The 24,413-nt window shown below is 34.4% G+C and overlaps 2 protein-coding genes across 2 annotated transcripts in view; one reads left to right on the forward strand and one right to left on the reverse strand.

Moving 5' to 3' along the window:
• Window positions 1-17,332, forward strand: part of LOC106639027 (uncharacterized) — a 213,443-nt gene extending 196,111 nt beyond the window's left edge. The window contains exons 9-12 of the mRNA XM_089588923.1: window positions 14,834-14,918; window positions 15,462-15,537; window positions 16,945-17,083; window positions 17,173-17,332. Of these exons, the coding sequence (XP_089445049.1) occupies window positions 14,834-14,918; window positions 15,462-15,537; window positions 16,945-17,083; window positions 17,173-17,262 (390 nt within the window). The 3' untranslated portion in view covers window positions 17,263-17,332. The remainder of the gene's footprint in view (window positions 1-14,833; window positions 14,919-15,461; window positions 15,538-16,944; window positions 17,084-17,172) is intronic.
• Window positions 17,333-21,958: 4,626 nt separating this feature from the next.
• Window positions 21,959-23,898, reverse strand: LOC106639069 (uncharacterized). The gene is made up of 3 exons (XM_014352509.2): window positions 23,612-23,898; window positions 22,950-23,205; window positions 21,959-22,840 (listed from the first exon to the last, which is right to left on the reverse strand). The coding sequence occupies exons 1-3, from the start codon at window positions 23,816-23,818 to the stop codon at window positions 22,788-22,790; spliced, it is 516 nt and encodes a 171-aa protein (XP_014207995.2). The 5' UTR covers window positions 23,819-23,898; the 3' UTR covers window positions 21,959-22,787.
• Window positions 23,899-24,413: the final 515 nt, after the last annotated feature.

Raw genomic sequence — 24,413 nt, forward strand, 5'->3', positions numbered from 1 at the left:
TTGGGTTGCCATTTCAGTTGGGCTCTTTGTTCGTGGACTGTGTAGGTGCACTGAACTAATAGAAATTGCCTTTGCCTGTGTTTTAATACAAATATTAATTGATTCACTGGCGGGAAGGTTAAAGTTAGTAGAGATCACCTAAGCGATCCAAATAATGTTCCTCTATTGCTTATAGATTTTACATTTTTATTATAATATATATTTATTTGGATTAATGCATGGTCTTATTTAATCTTACTGTATCTCAATATTACCATTGGTGTATATACATATGCAAATGTTGGAGTACATCGTATAATACAGTTCATCGTATAATTATGTGTTTCAACAGATACTTTTTGTTATATTTACTAGTTATGTATTAATGAAATATTAATGAAAAATCGTATTAAAATATGCTAAGGTTAAAATAAATATGCAAAAAATAACCCTGCAAAGAGAAAAATATGTAATTTAGCTAATGATATAAAAAAATAATTTTTTACGGATGCGTAATTCTGACAAGCATTACAATAATAGGAGAAATTTCAAAAAGAGCTAATCCCGTGAAACAACCACTCCAGGCATCAAATAAAGTTAATGGGAGGTAAAAGATGAGCATTCAAATTGTAACGGAGCGAACAATGAAAACAATTTCATTTCGGGTTTAAAGTAAAAGCCTTCAAGATTACATGAAACACTTTGCAGAAAAAAAAACATTATACCTAAAATGAGGGAATTCAGAGAAACAGAGAAGAATAAAAAGTATACGGAGATTGAAGGAAACATATTGTACAGTGGCTTGTTACGAAAATTTCTAATTAATCCCGACGCGTAAGAGAATAAAATAAAAAAATTTAATCGAACGAGCCAGGAGGGTGGGATGGTGTCACAGCTTGTCCAATCATTCCAGCTCGTGTGCGTAGACACAGACACATGATAACAGTTGCCGTCATACGCGCCAGGGGTCACACTGATAAAATCGACGTGAGTTGCCTGGGTAACTGCACTACTGTCTCTCTCCAGAGCTAGAGTCATCCAAGTTCCAAAGAGGTAGCATCTTCAGCAGTGCTGTCCACCCCTCGCGGCTACTCTCCTCCACTTATCTTAATTGTAACTTGATTGAAACTGCAGCCGATCTCTCTCTCTCCTCTGAGGGAAATGGTTCGCAAAATTTCGCTTCCCTCGTGCGGTTGAAGTACGTCGTGTCTTGGACGTTGGATCTTTGGGTGGGTTATTTTTCATCAGGTTGCGATTTTGTTGAAAACTTTGGGCTTTCGTCCATGTCGAGGGATGCGATTCTGATCAGCTGAGGATTAAAATGGAGCTGCGTGTACTCATGAAAATTAATTGATTGGCTGCTTCTGATGGTTATTTGTGCACGGAAACGTACGTGGCACTTAACTGCTTCCGTTGGAAGAACAAAAAAAAAACCAGCTTCTCTGCTTTGTCATCGTCATAGAATATTTTTTTGATAACGAATCATTCGGTAATGAGGTTGACGTTTGAATCATTTGTTAAAATTTTATTTGAGAAAGGGTTTTGCGTGAAAAAAAATTTTTTTAATTAAATTGAAGGTTATTACCTGATTTAATGCACTAATTAATGGTTGAAGATCATCCCAATCAACTAAAATCCAATTTCAGGTTCTCAATACGTTACATGCAGACTGAATATAATTACTTCATAGGATTTTCAGTATTTTAAAATAATATTATGGTTTTTTTTTTTTTTTTTTCTATGAAATTAGTACCATTTTTTCAATATGCAAATATTCAAATACTTTCTTCAAAATATTTGACACAAATTTTGTAGTGAATGTAAAATAAAAATTATTTAAAATATGTTTTAACAAATGTTTGAATACTTTTTTCTCAGACGATTTTTCTTCTTATTTTTTTTTTCAAGCCTAAAAGTTGTTTTCCAACGCAAATAGTGCGTTATATTAAAAAAAAAAAAAAAATCCATACCCAATTCTGGTTGTATCAATATTCAACAACTATGGGTTCCATAACGTGTACTGAAAAAATTGAGAAAGAAAAAGTATTCTGGAATTTGAATCCTAAAAAAATAAAAACATCAATTCACCCGAAGTCGTATATACCAGTCTCGGAAAATCGAACAATGACCGCACGTCCATCCGCATGCCGAACTTTTAAATAAAATCTTTGAAAAAAAGCTATTTTGAACCAAAAATAACTCTGCTACTGCACATGCCGTGGTCTTTTTTCCATTCGGTCCATTGTCAGTTTATTTGGTCTAGAAAATTGATCATGAAACCGTTGTCTGGCGGTGTCACTGCAAAATAATTCCCGTCCCTCTCCAGATACAATGCACATAAATACACACAAAAACCCCCGAAAAGTAGAGAGAAAAGAAGAGCAAAAAGGCCGATGCGATGCGCTGGTCCGTAAAAAGCGAATAAAGCGATAGCTCTCCTCCTCCCCCCTCAGCGAAACTGCGGCACTTGGAAAACTTTTGCTCCTCTCAGCTCGTTCGCGCATACGATATCTCTTTTTTATTCCTCTTATTTCTCTCTCTCTCTCTCTCTGGCCCGCTTTTTGACTTTTTTTTCTCATCCTCTTTCCCTCCCGTACAAAGCCTGATGGCTTCTTTTTTACCGTCTTGCGCTCTCTCTTTACGCTCGGTCTGACTATAGGCGGAGTTGTTCTACTGTCTTACCGCTCGTTTGGCTTTGCCTTTAGTGTCTTTGTTTTCGAGTGCCAGTTTTTTTTTTTTTTTGTTTTCCATGAGGAAATAGCGGAATAATTAATCAGAGGCGCTTTTTTCACTTGACAAAATATACGACTCCCGATTTTAATCAAGCGATTCGCTTGTTTATTGTGCCTTCGTTGAGAATAATGAAATATTATACACCGGAAAATGAGTTCAGTGCAATTTTTGTAGCAAAGTTTTGAAAAAATTTACTTTTTCTGCGAAGGTTTCTACCGTTGCTCCACGCTAAAAGTTTCCACTGGAGTAACTTTACCGTAAAAATTACGACGAATGTGACGCTTTGCTCTAAGTGCACAAAATTGTATCACAAGCATGGCAATTTTCCCCATTACTTAAAAAACAAAAAACAAAAAACAAAAAAAAAAGGAAAAATCAGGAAAAATGTTTGTCCCCTTGCTATAACATCCGTAACTTTCAGGAAAGCATTTGCGAGCAGCTAAACTTTTTTCCCATGCAATTTCTAGTTTCGGTAGACTACGAAAAAAAAAAAAGAAAAAAGGACGTCCCCGTAACAATCTCACCTAATTTTCTTTCATCGCACTCGCAAGGCACTGTACACTTCAAAAATGAATTTAAAAAGCGATTTCCCTTAAAATATATTCTAGTGGAACTAAAAAAAAACACACCCTTGATCGACATTCTCAACGAAAAAAGGAAATAAAAAATCACAAACTCCCCGTAAGCAACGACAAAAAAAAAAATTCTCAACCCAACCCCGCTTCTTTTTTTCCCCGTAAGGTGCAAACCTCCCCTCCCCCTTTTTTTGCACTATCATTTTTCACTCCTTCACGTGAGAAAGGAAGCTTATACGAATCTCGGCCAACCATCTCCTCGGGAGGCAGAGAGTACATATAGAGCGATTCTCGAGAACGACGTCCTAAAAGATTTTCGTTCCCGCCGGTGGTGCAATCGAATCGGTCAATTTTCTCCCCACGAAAGACATCAGAGAGCACTGCTCTCACGAGGAGAACGAAAAAAAAAAGAGGGGGGAGGGGGTGTAAGGAAGGAAAAGGGTAAATGCAGCCGAGGCGAGGCTCCATTATCGATCCCTTTGGTCCGGTGCATGGTAGAGGATGACAGCAAAGGGATAGAGGAAGCTCTGATAAGACGTCTCCTCTCTCTCTCCTTTTGCTATCGTTGCGCCAAGGATCTCCAGGAGCTGGTATTTGCCCCCAACCCCTCCCACGTGCAGGTATAATACGCTTCTCGACTTCGTTCCTCCCACGCTGGATCTATAACTGCGAAGCTGTGAAATCATGTCTTCGCTTCCTCGAGGTTAATTAGCACAGAGAGGGTGCCTTGTGATTGATAATAAAACACAATGGGCCATTATCCCGAGCGCGAACGAGTTGGCGGGGCCAAGCACGTGCTTCGACAAGCTAACGCGATCAATCAGAGGCTCGAAGATTGTGCTTTGCGCACCGGAGAGGAGTTTGAAAGATTTTTCAATTTTTTTTTTTTTTTTTTTTCAGTGAGGATGGAAATGGGTGTTCAAATAGGATTTCAAAAGGAGCAGGTATCACAATTTCTTAGTGAATAATTTTAGAAACAATTGTATACACGTTTGGTCAAAGCCTACGGGAGTTGGTGCGTAAAGTGCGCTATGATCACAGGCCAAACGAAAAAAAAAAAAAAAAAACTTGTTGAAATCCCGCGTTTCCACGCTCTTTTATCCTCGAAAAAGCCGATTCCATAGTCGCATTTCCAAAGGTAGGACAACAAATTAAAGCCGAGAGCAAAAAACCCAAGTCCAGCCCCGCAAACAAGCTTTCTACGGCCGTAAGCTCAACTTTCATCCCAAGGCTCGCATTAGCCGGTTTGAAAAAAAAAAGGGGAGGGGGGGGTGGAGGAAAGGCCAGAGTTTTCCGCGCGAGATTCGGAAACAGGCGAGCGAGAGACATAGAAGTATCCATTAAAAGCGTTTGCCATCAGCTACCCGGAGCATTTTATGTTACCCTCGCCCCGGCGCAAAAAATCGGGGGAGAAGAAAAGCAAAAGCTCGCAGATTTGCTGGGCATGTACATACCGTACCCGCGCGGAGTCGGCGCTAGTTGCGAAACTGAAGAGGCTAAATCATAACCCACGGACGGACGTTTACTGCCGGCCCAGTTCTCTCACTGCTGCGGGGAATATGCGTGTGTGTATACGTATATTGGAGTGCCCTCGCCCGGCAGCACTACTCGGCGTATTTACAAACGCGGGCGGGCGCGTAACTCTCGCAACCGAGAGAGGGTCAGGGGGGAGAGGGAATTAGAAAAAAGTTCGGGGAATTCGGGAATTTATGTTGCGAGCCTTGTTTGCGAGCCGGGGAGAGCGGCGTCCGGGAATTATTAGGCGGCGGCCGGGAGAATGAGGGCGCGGGTGAGTTGGGCTCTCGTTAAAAAGTGGATCAATGGGAGTTTTTGGTTTGGATTTTTTTTTTTTTTCCTCTTTTCCCACGGAAAGTTAATGTTGTTCTTTTTGTTCGTTTGTGAAGTGTCGTTTTTGTACCGTTGTTTGTGCGGGAATGGACTTTACGCCCGAATGTTTTGGCTTAACGAGTCCTTGGGATAATTGTTTTTGACAAAATTAAGGGTTAGAATGCGGTTTTAATAACGATGAAATTCAACCTAAACAATACCAGATATCATAAAAGATTTTAGTTTAGAAATAAAATAAAATAATAGTTAATGTCTCAGCTGAGAAATGTAACTTGCTACCGTACAATGAGATATGTTCAAATGATACTAACATACTTATGACAATGGCAGTGGTGAGTATTGTAATAAAATTCGAAAACTTGAGGTAGAAGGTACAAGAGAGTATCAAATTGTTAAAATGAGACAGATAAAACTTCTTTTTTGGCTCCAAGATAGAAAAGTAGTACTTATTCTTTTATATAATTATTAAATTTTATTAAAAATTTATTGGCCATCAGATAAAACGTACACCACGTTCGTCTACCAGATACTAGTGATAAGCTTGTTCAGATTGTTGCACTTCAAATGAAGCAGCTTTATTTTTTACAATTTTTTCCCTCATAAAATTTACAAACGAGCATGTTTTACAATATTTTTAAATCACAACATTTGCAACGTAAAAAAGTATGCTCCAAGTGTCCACAAGTATCAAGTTTTGATATAAAAAAAAAGAAAACTATTGTTGAAGTAACAAGCTAGAAAAAACTTCCACAATTATTTTTTTTTTTAATTTATTTTTTTTTTTGAGAGGCAAATTACAAAATTCATAACATAGTAGATAAAATAATATTTGTAAAAAATTACTGTCTGTTGTGTTACAAAAATCTTGTACTCGATTCAGCCAGTGCAAAGTTACAGCTCATAAAGATTCCATGAAATTGTAACGTTTAATTTTTTATAATTTATTCATTGCAAGTTTTTTCAATGCTCTCATATCGAGGTGAGAAAAAATCTTCCACAAAATTTCGTCGGGTAAACTCTCAAAATTCGTAAATCTCAGGACATCCACTGAAATTTCATCTAAGAAATCTTTTGCGGCATCCAATGCATTTCTCTTCTCCATCGACAAGGTAATACGCATTTTCATGACGTATTCGTAATATTTTAGTCTTCCTTTTTCTTCGAAAGATGTAAGCAATTCTTTACAAGCACTAAGGTGCTTCTCATCACACAATAACTGCACAAATGCATCTTGGTGCATCGTTATTGCGTCAAAGTAGGTGACGTTGCCAACTTTGATTTCCTTCAATGCGCATATCTTGGTTTGACACTTAAAGTAAATGTCCTGCAGCTGGTTGTGCGACTTTAAAATCCCTTGCAATGGCAGTAAATTTCCATTCAACTTGTTCAAATGTGAATAAACGGCATAGAAAAAAAGCAACAAGTGGATGTACGGGCTTTCGGTTGAACAATCGACCATTTGCCAGACTACATCGATGATCATTCGATCTAAGCTTGCTCTGTCGTTGAACTCCCAGAGTAAGCATGTCACTTCCGATCTCCATGTGAAAAAATAAAAAAAGGGTACATCGAAAATGAAACGTCTGCAAATGAAAGAAATGTAACGTAAATAACTAAATAATAACAAAAAATGGATTAATATTTTGCACAAGAGTCGACAAACCCATCAGTTCGAAAACCCGCTTCCAAGAGCATCTTGACGATACCGTATTGCTTCGCTAAAGCAGTTTCTCTCAGTGCTCTGGTCATGTCCAGGCGAAAGTTTATCTTAACGTCATCGATGTTGTCATGCATGTCGAGCAACCGATCGACTATTTCTTTGTAACCGAAAACACTGGCAATCCTCAATTCGTGGAGGTAATGGTTGTTGTCGTCGAAGTGAGTATATAACGTAGGAACCTGGGCGAATATACATTCTACGCCTGCATTGTAACCCAACTTGTTGGCGATTCCGGTGATTTTCTGCAGCATCAAATTCGCCAAGTACCCGCTGCGTTCTTTTGCAGCCAAAGTAAATGGCGTTTCGTGGATGAAGTTGTATGCGCGCAAATCAGCCCCTAAAACACATAGTGTAACAAGGATCCATGTTTTTTAAAGATTTTGCCTGTTGATGAAATCTAGAAACAAGTGGCGAAATTCATCAGCCAAACTATAACTGATGAACAATCTACAGTTATGAAATAAATATTTTCTAAAAATCCAAACTTATTATGTTAACACAGTTTAAGCGAACGTGGAATTAAATTCATAAAAAAAAAAAAAAAAAAACTTTGCTGACAGACGTGGTTGAGATCAATTGCGTAATCTTTAGTGCAGGAAAATAAAAAAAGTATACTTATTTTAAAATATTTAAAAAAAAACCAGTGAACAGTGGGTGCTTGGGTACCCAAGTATTAAATTATACGTCTACAAAATTATATGGAATACACTACAGTTATGAGTATAAAAATACCTTCTTTGATACAATATTGTGTACAACGGTGGTGCAAAATAGGCTGAGCAGAGAGGGAAAAAAATTTAAAGACTTTATTTAAAATACAGTTTGAAGCAGGAAATAATCAAGTCGTAGACATAGCGCACAAAAAATCGATCAAATATTTAGGAACGCCGATTGACTATCTATTGTGATTGCATGAGCACCCTCTGTTACAACTACAAAAGGCGAATAAAGCCATCCAAGCACTGGGGGGATTATTCTACAACAGATTTATATCTAAAAAAGCAAAAGTCGTCCGTTACTGTTTAATAATGAGACCAATATTAACGTAGGCAGCACCAATTTAGTTGAACGAAAGTGCCTCCACTATGGAGAGAACTCGAGTGTTCGAACGAAAATGCTTAAGGGCGTGCCTAAGCACGTACAAAAACCCCGCGAACGTATACATAAAGTATATGTTAGAAACACAACACTCTACAACACTGCGGGCACATCTAGAATGGATACATTTATTATCGACTAATTGGAAATTACTTTGTAAATTGCAAAAAGGTTGATAGCTCTAAAATTTGTAACAATCTTGTTAGCCTACGCGAGAGATACCATGAAAAATGTAAAAATAGTGACATCGTTCCACCTGACACTTTTCTGCTGCTGGATCGGCAAAGACTGATACAACATATTGAAAATATTCTGATGATATACCATTGGTCTCGCCACCAAAGAAACAAAAAAGTTCCAAACAGCACTAACATTTTACCTGCGTTGTACAATATGTCAATGCCTGCCAAAAGTACTTTGGAAAAGATTTACAAAAACACCAATTATTGGTGGTTGCATGAGGCAGAGTAAAAAATTGAAACTCATTGTACATGAGAAAATCCACAAAAAATATTCCGTTTTTCTCCCCCATTTTAATAAAAAAAGTTTTTTTGAAGCACACCCTTGAAACCGGGCGCATTTTACTCGTAATGCCATGTACTATGAGAAAAAATATTTTGAACACGAGGTTTAGTGAGGGAGACATCCTTTTTCCGATACACGTGGGGTTTAGCGCGGAGGGGACCGGAAGTACGTAACGAGGGGTATAGGGTGAAGGGGGAGTAACACGCAAAATCCACTTCTGTCACACTTTTTCTCAAGGTCAGAACCTGAAATGGTTGATTTACCCTCGCGCATAACGCGCCTATAGAAGCATGACTTCAAAAATGGATAAACTTTTAAGGCACTCCGGTGGATTTTATTGAAATATACATTTATTTTACAGGGTTCATTTGAATACTCCTTGTGTAATTGAAACTACTTCAAGTTAAATCTAATTATATATGTCCCCTGCACAGATAATACCATTTATTATATTTTATTTTTTTCAATACCGTGAAATTACTTTGATACATCATATTATTTTGAAATCAACAATAAATGATTGGAAAACGATTGTAAAGTGAAGAAAAATTTTGTCATCAAAAATAACCTGGAGCCCTTTGTGTTACAGGTATAAACATCCCCTCGTTTTCAAACTGATATTTTAAATAGATAAACTTTGATTTACCACTTTCGATGAGCAGACTGGCAATCCTGAAGCGTTGGTTTTGAGCTGATTCATTGGGTAATTCCCTCGGTCCCGAGTTCTCCAAGTCCGAGCTCTCTGCGTCAGAGCCTTCCGAATGAGGGTGACCCACATTTTTCAACAAACAATGCAACGGTGTATCACTGCATACATTTCTTACGTTAACATCCGCTCCTTTTTCCAGGAGAGCCTTAATCTTTGACTCATCCATGTCATGGACGGCTTGATGGAGTTCCGAGTCTTTCGTACAACCGGTGACTTGCTTGGAAAGCGTTTCAAAGAGAAAGCACCGTTCGTCCTCTTTGTGACGCTTTTCGTGTTGTTCGGATTGGGCGTGGTAAGAAAGACCTTCCACCGTAAATTTTCCATGTTTGTCGAATTTGGCGGCATGTTCTAGTACGTACTCCATAAAGGCCTCATCTTCAGTTTGTTTCACCCCAAGACACGCATTCATTATACACTCGTATATATTTATACTCTGTGCACTGAAAAATACCCATCAATACGAAAGTAAAATCGTTGCACCGATCGAACCAACGTGAAAATTTTAATAAAAATTCGATAAACCTACCCCTCTCTAGCGAGTATCTTGGTACAGTCGAACATGTGATTGGAAATGGCATCATTCAACGGCGGATAAAAAACGTTGGGGTCTGCTTTTTCAGCTAAAAGTAGCTCTACCAACTCTGTGTTGTTTTTCATCACCGCATAATACAAAGCTGTGTAGCCGTGGTAGTTGGCAATGTTCGGATCGGCACCGTTTTTCAGTAGGAATTTCACTCCGTTGATCTTTGGATTTCAATTGATTATCATTTACTCTTAAGATTTTTATTTTATTGTAGCGTTACCTGCTGCTTTCGCACCGCTATGTTTAGGACCGTGTCGAATTTACGGAGCTCTCGCAGATTAACATTTGCTCCGTACTCCACGAGCAACTGCACAATGTGCAATCGGTCGTCGGCTTGAATTGGATTGTTTTCGTCCACGTGGAGGTAGACCAAATGTAAAGGTGTCGCGAAGTCGAGGTTCCAATCGTTTGCACAATTTGGATCACTAGGAAATCAATAAAAATATGACGAGTCAAAGAAATTAATGCCGTTTTGTTCAATTATCAACCGAAAAATTACCTCTGCAAAATTTCATCAACTGCTGCCACGTCGCCAGAAAGTACTGCCTCGTGAAGGCTTGCTTCCTCGACCTCGTTATCCTGAACATCTTCCACTAATAAATTTTCCATTTTATCTTCTTTCTTCTGTAAAAACGCCAATTTGTATCGAATAAGCAGCAGAAAATCACCAAAAACTATTTAAAAATAGGATGGTATGCCGATACGTATGTAGAAGTAGCTCTGTTAGAGTTGAAAACAGTACTGCCAGAAAAACACAAGTAAGAGGAGTCGAAGAAACGGTGAGCTCATTAGTGATATATGCATATAATACCTTATCATCAATTGAGTGAACGGCCACGTTAGTACAGTATAGTTCAAATTGGATATCGTGTAGCACACGACTGGACTTGCATAGGTAACACAGACACACTAATTATGAGTATTTCAAAATGTATATTGCTTATAGCTCGCACCTCTGAGTATTCTTATCTGATGAGCACGTTTCACTCGTGGCTATAGTAGGTAAAATAAGTGATGACGTATTACTACTTTGGAAATTTGTTAATAGTTGGTGTGGTATTTAAAATAAAATAGTAGTTGCGTACAATTTTGAATACAAGTATTTCAAATCATTTCAACAAATATTTGTAATAATTGAATTTAAGTTTTTTAAATACATAAAATACAATGTCTCAAAAATTATTAATACATTATTTTCGATCTTAAAAACTTCAAATATAATTTATGTTATTTGTATCTGAAGTACATTACGTTAAATACAGTATCAAAGACAAGTGTATTTGATCAAAATATTCAAGTAAGTACATATGTATGCCAGGCACACATTTGAAATACTTTAGTAAAATACACATGTATTTCATACGAATAAAGTATTTAAAATACTTCAATTCAAATATTGTATTTAATATTTGCTGTGGTTAATATATATTATATTTAATTTATTTGTTTGAAAAAAAAACTCTCAAATATTGTGGAAATGTAAATAATTATTTTCATACAAAAATTTTAATTTTTAGAATAGATAAATTTAAATAAAACAGTTGATACTTTACTTTATTTAAGCTACGATTACAGATGCAACAAAAAGTTTAGTATTCTATTAAGATATTTCACTCGAATAAAATTATTAAATACATTTAAATAACTAGAACTAAAACTTAATTAGAATATGACTGAGTATTTTAGCTTTGCCAAATACTGATTACCTCTGCCAACATCTGAAAATGGCTGTAAAATAAATAATAAAAAGTTGTTTTAGATATTTTTATAAGTAATAAAGATAATATTAGCTTTACCTTACTGCACGTTCTATGGTCCTGATGGGACACTTTATGTGAGTCATCCTTGTAGAGGCAAACAATAAGTATCCAATTCTCGTGGAAATAAAGAAAGTTTGTCTGAAAATCTAAATAACGCTCCGAAGCTATAAATCTAGTTGCATCATATAATTAATATATTTACATACGTATAAAAAAACAGTGTACGAGCTCGAATAACTAAAAAACAATAAACAACTGTTCCGCGACGAACACTACATATAGCTTTGGTACTTACATGTTCTACATAGACAGGATGCTCGAAACTTTGGTCGCGGTAACGAGAAAAAAAAAGGAGAAGGAAAATTTGAATATTGATCTCAAAAAGTGGCCTACAAGAGACACGAGCGCGCCATTTGTTGAGAGCTTCTTCAAACTTTCCGGCACCGCACATAACGCACGCAAACTCGCGAGCATCAGAAATTTTTCCGTAACTTTTTTAATATGCCCTTGGTGGCGCATCTTTGCCGCACTACCTTTGCCGAGTGAAAAATTTCTTCTTTTTTTTTTCTCTCTTGTCAGTTCCCATGTTCTACTTCCAAGGAATGAGTGTAAGGTCCTCGTGTTTTTCGTCCTCCCCCAGCTTTTGTGATCAAATACTCGACTGCAACTTGGAAATTTCCAAAGTTTCGAGCGTGCGCTCGTGATGCAAAAATCTACAGGCGGTGCATGACGCCATAAATGACGATATCACCCATCATCCTAGTAAATTACAAGTCATAGAAGGATTTTCATAAAAATTGTTCTGGATTTATTTGGTAGTTTTTGTATCTGTTTTGAATCACTTTATACCATCAAAATTTTATAGTGGTGTATACCAGACGCAAAACCACTGAAAGACATGTTTTACAGTAGCGATACCCACTAACCCAATGGTTGAAGGTACATGTTAAATTAAAAACAATCTGTGTGCTATACAGCATCTGTAGGTCAAGTACTTGAAGCTATTTTTTTGACTGTATAACTAATTGGCGAACAGTTTTTATTTTTGCACGTATTCCATTGGTTTTTAAAAATATTATAAAATCACGAGCTATTTATAAAACTTCATTCCTTTTCAATAACAAATGTACACTTTATAATCCTAAACCAAAATACATAGGATATACATTCAGTCATAAAAGTATGCCCATTGTTTGACTAGAGTTGCAAAAATAAACTATAAAAAAACCAATAACTATAGCATTTGGATTCATATGATCTGCAGACAGCAACAATTACTAAATTAAAAATAACGCAACTGGAGCTGCCAACAACGCATACCCGTATTAAACGTGTGCACAGTTACGCTCGGGTGCACATTTTTCTCTCCCCTTCCCGTTCGTTAAACGTACACGTACGTGAAATAATATTAATTTCCATAAGTACAAGCTTATATCTGGACCGCCGGCAGCAGCGAGCTTCGCGAGATGTGAATAATTATGCACTAACCAGCTGTACAATTTGGGTCGATTCGCAGGTACCTTTGCTCCCCGTGAGCACGTCCTTTTTTTCCCCCATTTCGTTGGCATGTATCTCTCCTTCCCCCCCCCCCAAAAGGTTACCCTTTCCCACTACACGACAATAAGCCCCAAGGAAACGCTAAAAGAGTTTTGCTTTTCTAAAAATGTAAATCATAGCCGCATTAACCGGCAACTGCAGTATATAGTAACAATGTGAAAGGTCCGCAGTATTTCGTACGCGTAAAAGTTACGCCAAACGGAAGATATTTAACGCCTAACGAGTGTGCATTTATTCCCCCTTTTTTTTTCAAGTAAAAGATAAGCTTTTTTCTTTTCTTTTTTTTTTTTTTTTTTTTAAATTCACTTCAAATATTAAGTGTATAGTCGGTGGTAGCTTGATGCGCCGTGCAATCATCCATAATGAAGCTCCCGCATTTTACCACGTGAGGGTTATTTTTTGCAATTTGCGCCAAACAAACAAGCCAAATCGAGGTTCGGATCGAGCGCCTCGTCGAGAGTCGAGCATTATCGGACAAAAGCCCTTGATTTTGCAGTCCGATTATCGAGTCCCTCGTTACACTGGCGAAACAATGATCCAACTTTGTTTGCTGCGACAATAACAGCGCGAGATGCCGGAAAAATGGCTCGAGTGATTGCTTTTGGAAATCACAAAACAGTAGCTCTTGTTTTGACTGCGGAGAGATTGTGACAAAGGGATTGATCACGTGCAGTACGTGCGTCCTAAAGGTGGTAATTATATGACGGGATCGTGCTGTTTCTGATTAATTTGAAAGTTAAAAGCTCGTAAAGAGCTCGATTGAGTTCTGTGTACATCCGTAATTAATTCTTTGAACATGACAATTGATTTTTTTAGTATTTTAGTACAGTGTAATGTAGATATACATGGAAGAAACATGGAAAAAAGGTACTTTGGTATAACTATACTCGTATTTTTCAATGAGTTGGAGCGTTAACAATTGATAACTAAATTCTGCATCGTAAGTGCCATCTTTTTTTTTTTTTTTGTTTTTTTTTTTTGTTTTTTGCTACCAGCTATTGAAACATTTTTTGTTGGTTAACATGAACTTGGTCATCACACGGTTGTTGCGTTGATTTGCATGTGACTCGCATGACCAAAATAATAGTCGTAAAAGAAAAAAAATCACAAGGTATGAAAAGAGATTAATAAAAAATTATCTTTATTAGGTAATTTTCATAAAATCATGTAGTATTTTACAATATGATGATATATACCCTTTGATAGTACATTCGATGATAAATATGATAAGTCAAAACTATTTTAGTTGCACATCACTCCTACAGATCGGCATTAGCTTTTTTGACCTCGTCCTCCTCTTCGTCAGTAAGTACAATCGCCTTCAGATCATTGTCTCCTGAGCTCATATTAGGATGATATTGCCTAAACTGACAAACAAAAGATACAACCACTTGTGTACCTGGGGTATAACTCAAGCACGAGCTCTTATTATTACTTCAACCCCCTATTGAATTTACAAGTCGTGAATTATATCTCTTATCAAAAAATAAAAAGGCGTGCGTGGGAGTAAGTATCAAATAAAGAGAAAACAAATAAAATAAGTGAACTCAACTTTCATGTTTAAAAACGTTACAGCTGCCTTGGTGCGGTTTGACTCTTATAGAGACTGTTGACAAACACACCTTGTAAAATCACGATACAATTTTACAATGGTGAAGCTCTACGAATCCATACCAACGGAAACCAAACAAGTAATTCCTCTGCTACTACAAAACAAGCTAAAACGTCCAACGTTTTGTGTTTCAGAAAAAAAACGGTGGCATTATCATGGTACCTTTTTATACTTACTTCATAACGTGCAACAACTCGGCGACCATCAAGGACGTGATTGGTAAGACAACCTTTGCACTAAATACATTAAGCTTCATTTCTAACGAGTTACCAGCGCAGAGCTAAATTTTTTCAAAAAAAACTTTCCAGCACTTTTATGTGCTCGTGTCTCCAGAGAGGGTACAGCAACCACTCTCCAAAGACTCTGCGAAAACAAAGCCAAAACACTGCGTTTTCTCCATAGGCAAAAGTACTTTTCGTGCACGCAAAGCGTTACAAAGACGGTGTAATTTCCACTTCCCACATTTGTATGTATAATACAAATGACGAAACAGAACCACATTTGACATCGCGCGTCGAATTTAAATGCAAATCCCGATGGCCGTTCCTCCAATCGACGGATAAAACCCCGAGCCGTGGCGGTACACGCACGTGCGTGAAAAAAAAAAAAAAAAAGGAAAAAAAGAAAAATTGCACCCCTCGCGTATACATACACTGCACACATGGAGAAAACGAACTAACGAGCAGACGCGTGGGTGGGCTTAGACAGAGTCCGAAATGCTGTATATATATGGTGGTCTGACGGTTGGCGTTTTATTTTCAGCGCACATCAATCACATACGGAACGTGGCTGGCATCGATCACGTCGGCATCGGCGCCGGATTCGATGGAATAAATTTGTAACTATCGCCCAACGCCAACCCCCTCCTACCCCCTCTTTGCTCTTCGTCCTGCACGTGTGCCCGGCTTTGCTCACTGCGTGTACGCAGTTCTACATGTGCATGCGCTTCCTCTGCTCCTCCTCCTCCTCCTGCTACTTCTGTTCTCTGTGATTTCCGTAGATCGTAGATCGCGGCTGGAATACAGTTGCGTTGCTCGCTTTGATGCTCGGAATGGTTTTTTTTTTGGGGGGGGGGGCCTTTCTATTGTTCGATTCTTTATTGTTGGAGGAAATTTTGGTTTTTCGGGGTTAGAAGCTTTTTTGTAGTCCTAAAAAGTGTTTTCTTCTTTTTTATTATCAATATAAGGGGTTGATGTAGATGGTCTGACAGTATTTGTTAATTTACTGTAACTAAATATTTTGAAATCAATGAGCATGAAACAATTATTTTTGATCGGAGCCTTTTTCAATAAAAAGTGTCGTGATTATTGTTGTTTTGTTTATCAAGCGTTGTTTATCAATAGTTTATAAAGCATGGAATGCATCTCCAGAGTTTTATTTTCCATTTAAACTACCCTCGCAGATAATTGTAAAAGCAGTTGACTGTGAATCGTAAGCTCTCTCTAATTCAGTTATTTTTTCGTTTATTAAACTGAATCAGCGAAATTTCATTGATTCACGGTCAATATTTACTGATCAAAATAGTTAAAATAAAGTCACCTCGAATCGGTAAATAATGCACTAGAAAAATCAGGAAAACCAACATAATCACTGACCTCTCCGTGAACGGAGTGAATTTAGATACAGTCTTTGGCACGGATATATTTTTAACATAACTTTCGCATTCAATCATGCTGAAAAAAAATTTTTTAATTACTACTTACAAAACAGAACTTAACAAAATTTTTTCCATCAAAAACAATGCATTTACTGTATAAAATAAAAAAAATTCAAAGTACTTAAAAATATTATAATACTTGTTTGAAAAATGTGTTGCACTTATATGACAGAAAAACAAATTTTCTCAATATTGTACAGTGAAATGTGATGAATAAAAAATGTTTTCAATTATATAATATGCACTATTTCAGGAAAAAATAATTTTATTTTACTGTGTTTGATAATCATTAAATAAATTGGGCCCAAGCCTGTTTGAATGTCCATTGATTTTTCCAGTGACTACACACTGACTGATGATACTGAAATTTAATTACAGCAATCGGTTAAATTAGTTTCACTGATTCGGTTGCGAGAATATAACTTTCAATGACAAAATCAACAGATTTTTCACTTATTTGATCAAACGTTTTTCATACCCATCCAATTTCCGCCTTTTATTTCACGTATGTCCGAAAAAACAGTCCTTACTACCATCTAAAAGAAATTGTCACTGACGAGTATAATTTCGTGTCTCCTCGCGTTATAGTACACCCGTGGGCTTGGAGGACGTGTCAAAGTACCCCCACCTGTTAGCCTCACTGCTAGAGGATCCAAAGTGGTCAGAGGACGACTTAAAAAAGCTCGCTGGCCTGAACCTCCTCAGGGTCTTTGGAAAAGTCGAGCAGGTAAATAATGCACTTTGACCTTCCTTAAAAATTTTTTTTTTCTCCTCAAGGGCCAACGACTAACTGGATAATTTAATGATGCCATGTAGGTGAGGGACGAGTGGCAGAAGGCGGCGGTGCTGCCGGTCGAGAAGATCAGTCCACCGGACAACTCGGCCTGTGCCTACGGCGCGTCCTGATCGCCTTAAAGCAACGTACTCGCCCTCCCGAGTCCCAGCTAGTGGATTTTCTTCACCAGCACTACAGAACGAATGATGAGAGCTTTCGCCGAAGTTGAGGACCACGTGGAGAAAGGATGATAGGCCGGCTACAATAGTTCCTGGATCCTTTTTTTTTTTTTTTTTTTTTTTTTATCCAAGATCGTCTTAAATGCGGTTAGCGTTCGACCAATGTATTGAGCACGATTTTTCGTAGCCCCGATGGTTTTTGGTGTTTTTGTAATGAATTTTGTAACAAGCGCGCTTTTTCCTCGTCAGCACTTTTTTATGTAAAGTATTAACGGCTTCGGAGTGACGTGGAATCGATCGTCAATATTTTTTTTTATTTTGTGTGTTTTAATTGTGTTGGACGATTTTTGCTGATCACTCACAATTTTTATCATACCAGTTAATTTATTAATTCAGTTATTTTAAAATAAATACCCTAATTCATACGTTATTGGTAAAAGGAAAATAAGTGCGAAAATTCATTTAAGCAAAAATTGTTTCTTCGCACGATCGATCCTACGTTACACTTCCAAAATTATATAAAATACATTTCCAGTATTAAAAATTGTACCATTGACACAATCAATACACCTAGTGTTCATTATGTTTTATGTGTTTGAAATAACAAATTTTCCGCTTGTAATAAACATTTTGAAATAACTATAAAAATCATAAGTTAATTTAAAAAACTGTAATAAAATGAACCTTTTTCTTCGTATGTTAAATTTTACTGAATTAATTAAAAATGTTGTACTGTGTATTGGAACAATTTGTTGATAAAATTTATAGATGCTATTACTAATAGTGACGAAACAATGTAAACGCAAGGAAAAATACTGTTCAAGTGCCAAATTGTCAGGCAATTTGTGAAAAGCAAATAGCATAAAAAAAATAACGAAAAAAAAAAAGATTCATTACACGCATTTATATAATTAACATAATACTTAACAAAAATATTTTCAAGTAAAACTTAATTTGCTGAAAAATCTTAAATAATATTCAAACCTCATTATCATATTATATACACATTTGAGAAACCGGTTCAGTCTATTAAAAATCATTAATATATCTTTATTAAAAAAAAATTTGAATAAAAACAATTCTTCCAAGAGATAACAAAAATAAAATGCGTTAAAATGTACTAAAATCAATGATATGAGTATAAAATTACATGCAATTTGTTTTTCACAATTCAACCCTAACTGCCAATTACCCACAAAAAATACTGTTTTCATATCGAAAAAAAAAAACAAGCGTTCAAATAATTTTTATTAAGTTGGCAATAAAAAATTCCAGATTTTTAAGACCTGGAAAATGTAGAATTGAAAGTTTAACTCGAATTCCTTAAAAGCTGCATAAAAATAACCTGCTTGCCATACTAGACTGATATTGTAAGTAAATCGATTGATTCTAAAGCGAGTTTAACTTTATAGGTGAAAATAGATGATAATTAAAGTGATACGAAACTGTTAAATGTAAAAAGAAACAAATTTATAAAATTTAATGTGTAATTTGAATGACCAAATTTTTTGTAAATTATTGAATTTTATGTAAGAGTATCATGGCGATTTTTATAAGAGTTTTTTATAATTTACACAAAAAGAAACAATGAACAATCAATTTTGATGTAATAAATGGTGATGGCTAAAACTTTTAAATAATAAATGTGACAATGAGTATTATCAAATGTTTGAGTAACGTTTATACTAATAATGGAGCAAAAAAAATTTCGTATCGCTTTAAAAATAACTTATGAAATTTTTTTTTGAAGTTGCTAACATTACAAAATAAATGCCAATTAGAGTTGTAAAGACAGAATAATCGATAAAATTGATCAAAGTATATGTAGAAAATACATGTAAATTACTATATGCCTGAAAAGGCATAACGTTTTACAAAGATTACGCAATCTTAAAGTTATAAAAAAAAGTAAGGAAAAAGGGTGGTCGGGGAAAAAATGAATATAGATTATACGACGATCGTATTAAATGAGCGTTGTAAAAAATTAATAATAAATAAAAAGTATCACAATCCTCACTAATATATTACCAGGGATTAAAGCAAAAAAACAAAAGTAAGTTCTATCTTTGAGTCAAAAGTAGCGAGTTCAAAGAGGTGGAAGTTAACATAGAGAAAATAATATGAAGTGTATGAAAACTTGGAGATAAATAAGCTGCCAATTATTTTCAAACGATCATTTTTTCAGTATTGCTAAAGTTTTTATCACTTCATTAGCGAGTGAAAATTTAATTAAAAGATACATCTACACTTCCATTAAAAAATGATAAATTATTAAGTAAACGAATTAATAAGTACATTAAAGAGAATAAATTACCAAAATATCTCGTAGAATATCACATGTACGATTATGATGATGAACTTTTCTTACTTCTAATGGGAATAACGGGAATGTAAAGCATTTTTAGGTACCTGTAAATTAACTTAATAACCACATGATGAGATTTTAAAAAAGCGATAGAGTTGAGAAATCGTTTTGATTGAAGTTTATAAATAGTTCTTTTTTATAAATTAATACCTGTGATTTTCAAACAAAATTTCAAAGAAAAATACATTACCGTGATATTGTACTAAAAGTTTCTCAAGAGAACGAAAAAAAATTTTTTTTTATTTAAGCCAGCTATAGTTGCGTATGTAAATTATACAATTAAAATGACATCAATCAAAACGATTTCCTAAGTCAACTCGTGGTACGAAAAAAATTTATAAATATGAAATAATCACTTTGATAAAATAAAAAGCTAGATAATCATTACGAGAATGTGTGTCATACCGTGTAAACGAGTGGATGCGACTAAGTAGAAAAATATGAAAAATATATATTTACTCAGTTTTAAATCAATATTTTTAGTTATCTACTCATGATTGATTGATCCGTTTGCTCTTAATTTAATCAATGCTTCTAATTTGAAAGATGCACCAATTTAATTGTATATTTTGTGATTGACCAATTGAAAAAGTGTTAAATCAAGATGCCAAATGCTAAATGCCAACATTTTTGAGCTATCTACTGTACCTCTTACCTCATGTTATAAAGTCAAAATGATTACGATAAAAAAAAAGTCTAGTGCGTACGTTGACACAAAAATAAAATTTTTTTTAAAGTAAAAAAAAAATTCTAAAATCCGGTTATTAATTTGTCAAAAAGAATTCTTAGCTGAAAAAAAATAAAGCCATTATTAAAAACAAAGATCAAGTTTGGAAGAAAAAATAATAAATAAATTACCTTTATTTAAAATGTTAATCGTGCTAAGTGATCTTTAAGGTACTTTTTGTGTTAAAATGTTTTAATAGCTCTTAACGAAAAAATAAAAAATAAATTTATGAATACACGCAAAGATCACGTTAAAATCAGTAAAAAAGAAATTATGATTATTACCAAGCAAAAGATGAGCAAAGGTAATATCAATGTAAGCGCGACCAACCCACGCACTGCCTGGATCTCAAATAATTAATTCTGTAGTAAAAGTCCAAACGCACAAATGACAAGTTTGGAGAAATATATGAGTATATCGATGTACATATTAAAGTTCTGGTAAGCGTGAAAATTCACACTGAATGAGAAATCATAGAAGTATAAAAAAAAATGTGAGCGAAATAAAGATGAACAAGAATTTAGTATAATTTTTTCGGAGCGTTATTGCTAAAGAAAAATAGCAACTTTTCCTCGAGGGGTACGACGTATAGCGACCGTTCGATAAGTGTAAACAATCTTTAGGATGTTAAAATTAAAAAAGATAAAATTGAATGAGTGTGTATCCTCATAGCGAAAAAATTACTGTCTCGCTAAGATGGCTTTTGTTAGTATTACAAAGTTTAATGTATAAAAAAATTCCATTTAAAATGATATCGTCTACAAATGATTTGGAGCAAGGATAACGAGATGGAATGTTGATAAAAATTTTTCGTTTGGGCAATTATGTTCGTAAGTGAAGATGATTTATGTTGATTATTCATAAAGTAAATTTTGTTGATAAAAAACGTCCGAGAAAGCGTGAAAAATTTGTTAGACTGTTTTAATTCCCTTTAAGTGGATGAAATGTCAGTATCTGAAAGTTAAAAACACGTATAATGTAAATCGTTAAAGAATATTATAAAAATTAAATTGTTCATAGCGTAGGATAAATTTTATTACATTGCTTGATTCATAAAAACTTGTGATATAAAAGAAAATTAAATTGCTGTATTCGATAAGAATGATATTGTATAAAAAAATGTTGTATAAGGAAAAATAAGATTAAAGGACATCTATGAGTTTCTCTTGTAGCAATAGGTACAATGACTTTTCGAATCGCAAGATAGCAAAGAAATTTTATTTATCGACCATCGAAAAAGAACGAGAAAATTTACACTTATAACTATGTTGATAATTTTTCATAGCAAATAAGTACGTAAGCAACTTAATTAGATGTGTCATATAAAAAATTAACTTCTATAAGAATAATGAATATGCGAAGTAGTAGTTTATTAAATTTTCCCTTAGTACATTTGAACACAATTTTTTATGAAATAATAATATGTAACAACTTTATGTTATCAGTATTACGTGACATAAGAAATATTTTTAATATTTATCGTAGAAAAAAAAAATTTATTTAACAGGACATAATTATGTTATTTAAATGATGAATATTTTTGTTACACTTCTCCGTTTAAAAAAATGATAGATTTCGCGTTGTACGACTGTTATCAAATAAAATAGTGTGGAAGAAACTTTTATTGGTACGTGTGACAGCATTAATAACCAACAGTAAGATTTTTTAAGTAAAATAGTAAATTAATTAAATTTTAAAAATAAAACGTGAGACTAGCAAATCTTGCGATTCGAAGATTTACAAGTATATTGATGAAAAACTAATTTTTTTTCTCCGTTATAAGATTATAAAATAAAGGATAAATAAATCTCCGAAATGTGGTGTATGCAAAGATATGCCCGTGACGTAAGACGAAAGATTAAAAAAATGCAATTGTAGCGAAGGTTAAAATGTACAGAAGCGCAGATTCAAAGAAACTAAGATGATATAATAATAGAAAGTTTTAATAAATCAACTAAATTCCAATTGATCAACATATTTATTTTAAATAATTGGTTTCCTTTACCATTTTTCATTCATTTTCGTACAACATTAATGTACAGAAAATTAACTAAAATGGTCTTTAAAAATGATATTTATTTTAATTTTGTAATACTTCTTATACAGTTAGTTCAAGGAAAAAAAAAAAACGGTGAAATGGGCTCATTTAGTTCACCTTATGCGTGCTTAGTTAGTATGCGCATTCAAAGTATACTTGCATTAACATTGATGTATGTGTTTACATTGACCTGATTAATTTGTTGAGTTCAATCATTTTGGAAGTATCGTAAGACCAGCTACACAAATATTGATTTTCAAATAAAAAAATTCTTTGATTTTACTTTAATAACAAGTATATTTTCAATGAATAATTTTTACTCATTATTTATTATTGTTAAAAGTTCGTTAATGTCCCATTCTGATGTCAATAAGGCCGTCTCCGTCAGTGTTTTTCGGATCTGAAATAATAAAGTTGAAGTGACATTCGATAACGTAATATGTTTAAAAGCAGTCATGTGAAAAAAACGAAAGCTAATATTATTTTAATAATCATTGGGGTGCACGTACACTGCTGTGGATCATTTACAATTGGCTGTGGGTTTTGCGTTTGTCCTACGTTAATCGGAATGTTTGCTACTTTTTGGTACGTTGGATTAATCTGTGATCCGGTCTGAGCCCATTGCTGAGTTTGAGGATCCACTGGTTGAACTTTTATCGGTTGATTGTGTGTCGGTATCTGAACCTGAGGATAATTTGATTGTGGCCACGGTTGGGGCACACTTTGACCTCCAAATCTTGGAGCATCTTCTGATGTAATAATCATCTGGAAAAATTTGTTGATGATTCGTTTTTTTTTTTTTTTTTTTACTAACATAATTGGAAAACTTTGCTAGATTACGACGGACATACAATGTCACGAGGTGTGCATTACAAGACAAACAACTTTCAATTTTTTTTTTTTTTTTTTTTTTTTTTTTTTTTTTTTTTTTTTTATTATCAGTAATTCAACATTTTTATTAATAATTTCTACGTTTTAACTAGTAAAAAATTTTATTTTATTTTTACTTTCCTCATTGCCATTATATACAAGGTCAATCTAAGAAAATAAAGAATTCCTGATTGATAAATCTTATGTCAATCAATAACATTCGATATTGCGCTTTACTTCAAGATGTTACTTTGATTTTTAAATTCGATTTATTTATGTAAAAAAAAAAAAGTTTACTTACCATATCGTTCGTTTTTGGATTTGTACAAACCCATTCGACATTTGTTTGTTGGACATTGAAGTTTTGCTGATTTCTAGCTAATAAAGTAGCGTAAGAATGACTCCTGTGTTTGTTTAAACTAATTTTTATATGAGCAGAACTATATTCCACTATATAAAACACCAAAACTGCAATAACAAATGAAAGTGAACTTGACTTTAGTATCATTTTTGTAAGAGGAAAATAAGCAGACAGTAGTGTTTATTGGTGTGAAGCTGCGGAAGAACTGACTCATGAAATTCGTTTTAAGTACATGCCACTTCCTCGGTTTCATGTAACGTATTGCTAATTAAGAAATCTTGGGTAGTTTGTTAACGCTTCGTATTTTATATAAAAATAAAAAATTAAGTATTCGAATGATTTAATTATCATACGATGTATATTTAACCGTACGTAGTGGGTTTTTGACAGATTACATAGTTAATTAAATTCTTATTAAAAATATATGATTCGATAATTAGTTTATTTATTATTATTTTATATATATATATATATATATATATATATGTAAATACGAAAACAATCATTTTCAACTGCCGAGAAGAATTAAATCATTAACAAACTTTTGTTCTCAAATACTTTCGATATAAATGAATTTCTTGTTAATTTCTAAGCTAAATCTAGTTTCAACATGCTTTTAATTTTCTAATTCATTTTTACCAATAAAAATAATTTTTATTCTCGTAGGTTTTGATGATTTTACTTGCCAATTTGCATACTATTTTGCTGACAATTTTTTAAATTTATTTGTAAAATTGATTTC

The sequence above is a fragment of the Copidosoma floridanum genome, unplaced genomic scaffold (assembly GCF_036245765.1).
Source record: "Copidosoma floridanum isolate Cflo_tuat_1 unplaced genomic scaffold, Cflo_Japanese_pri ptg000007l, whole genome shotgun sequence".
Taxonomy (NCBI): domain Eukaryota; kingdom Metazoa; phylum Arthropoda; class Insecta; order Hymenoptera; family Encyrtidae; genus Copidosoma; species Copidosoma floridanum.

What these genes read in the sequence shown, in the direction of transcription:
- LOC106639069 (XM_014352509.2), bottom strand. Translation starts at nt 23,818, where the DNA reads ATGATACTAAAGTCAAGTTCACTTTCATTTGTTATTGCAGTTTTGGTG. An exon ending in ATCCAAAAACGAACGATATG is followed by an intron (nt 23,206 to 23,611) that starts GTAAGTAAACTT and finishes AAATTTTTCCAG; the next exon opens with ATGATTATTACATCAGAAGA. An exon ending in TGTAAATGATCCACAGCAGT is followed by an intron (nt 22,841 to 22,949) that starts GTACGTGCACCC and finishes TTATTATTTCAG; the next exon opens with ATCCGAAAAACACTGACGGA.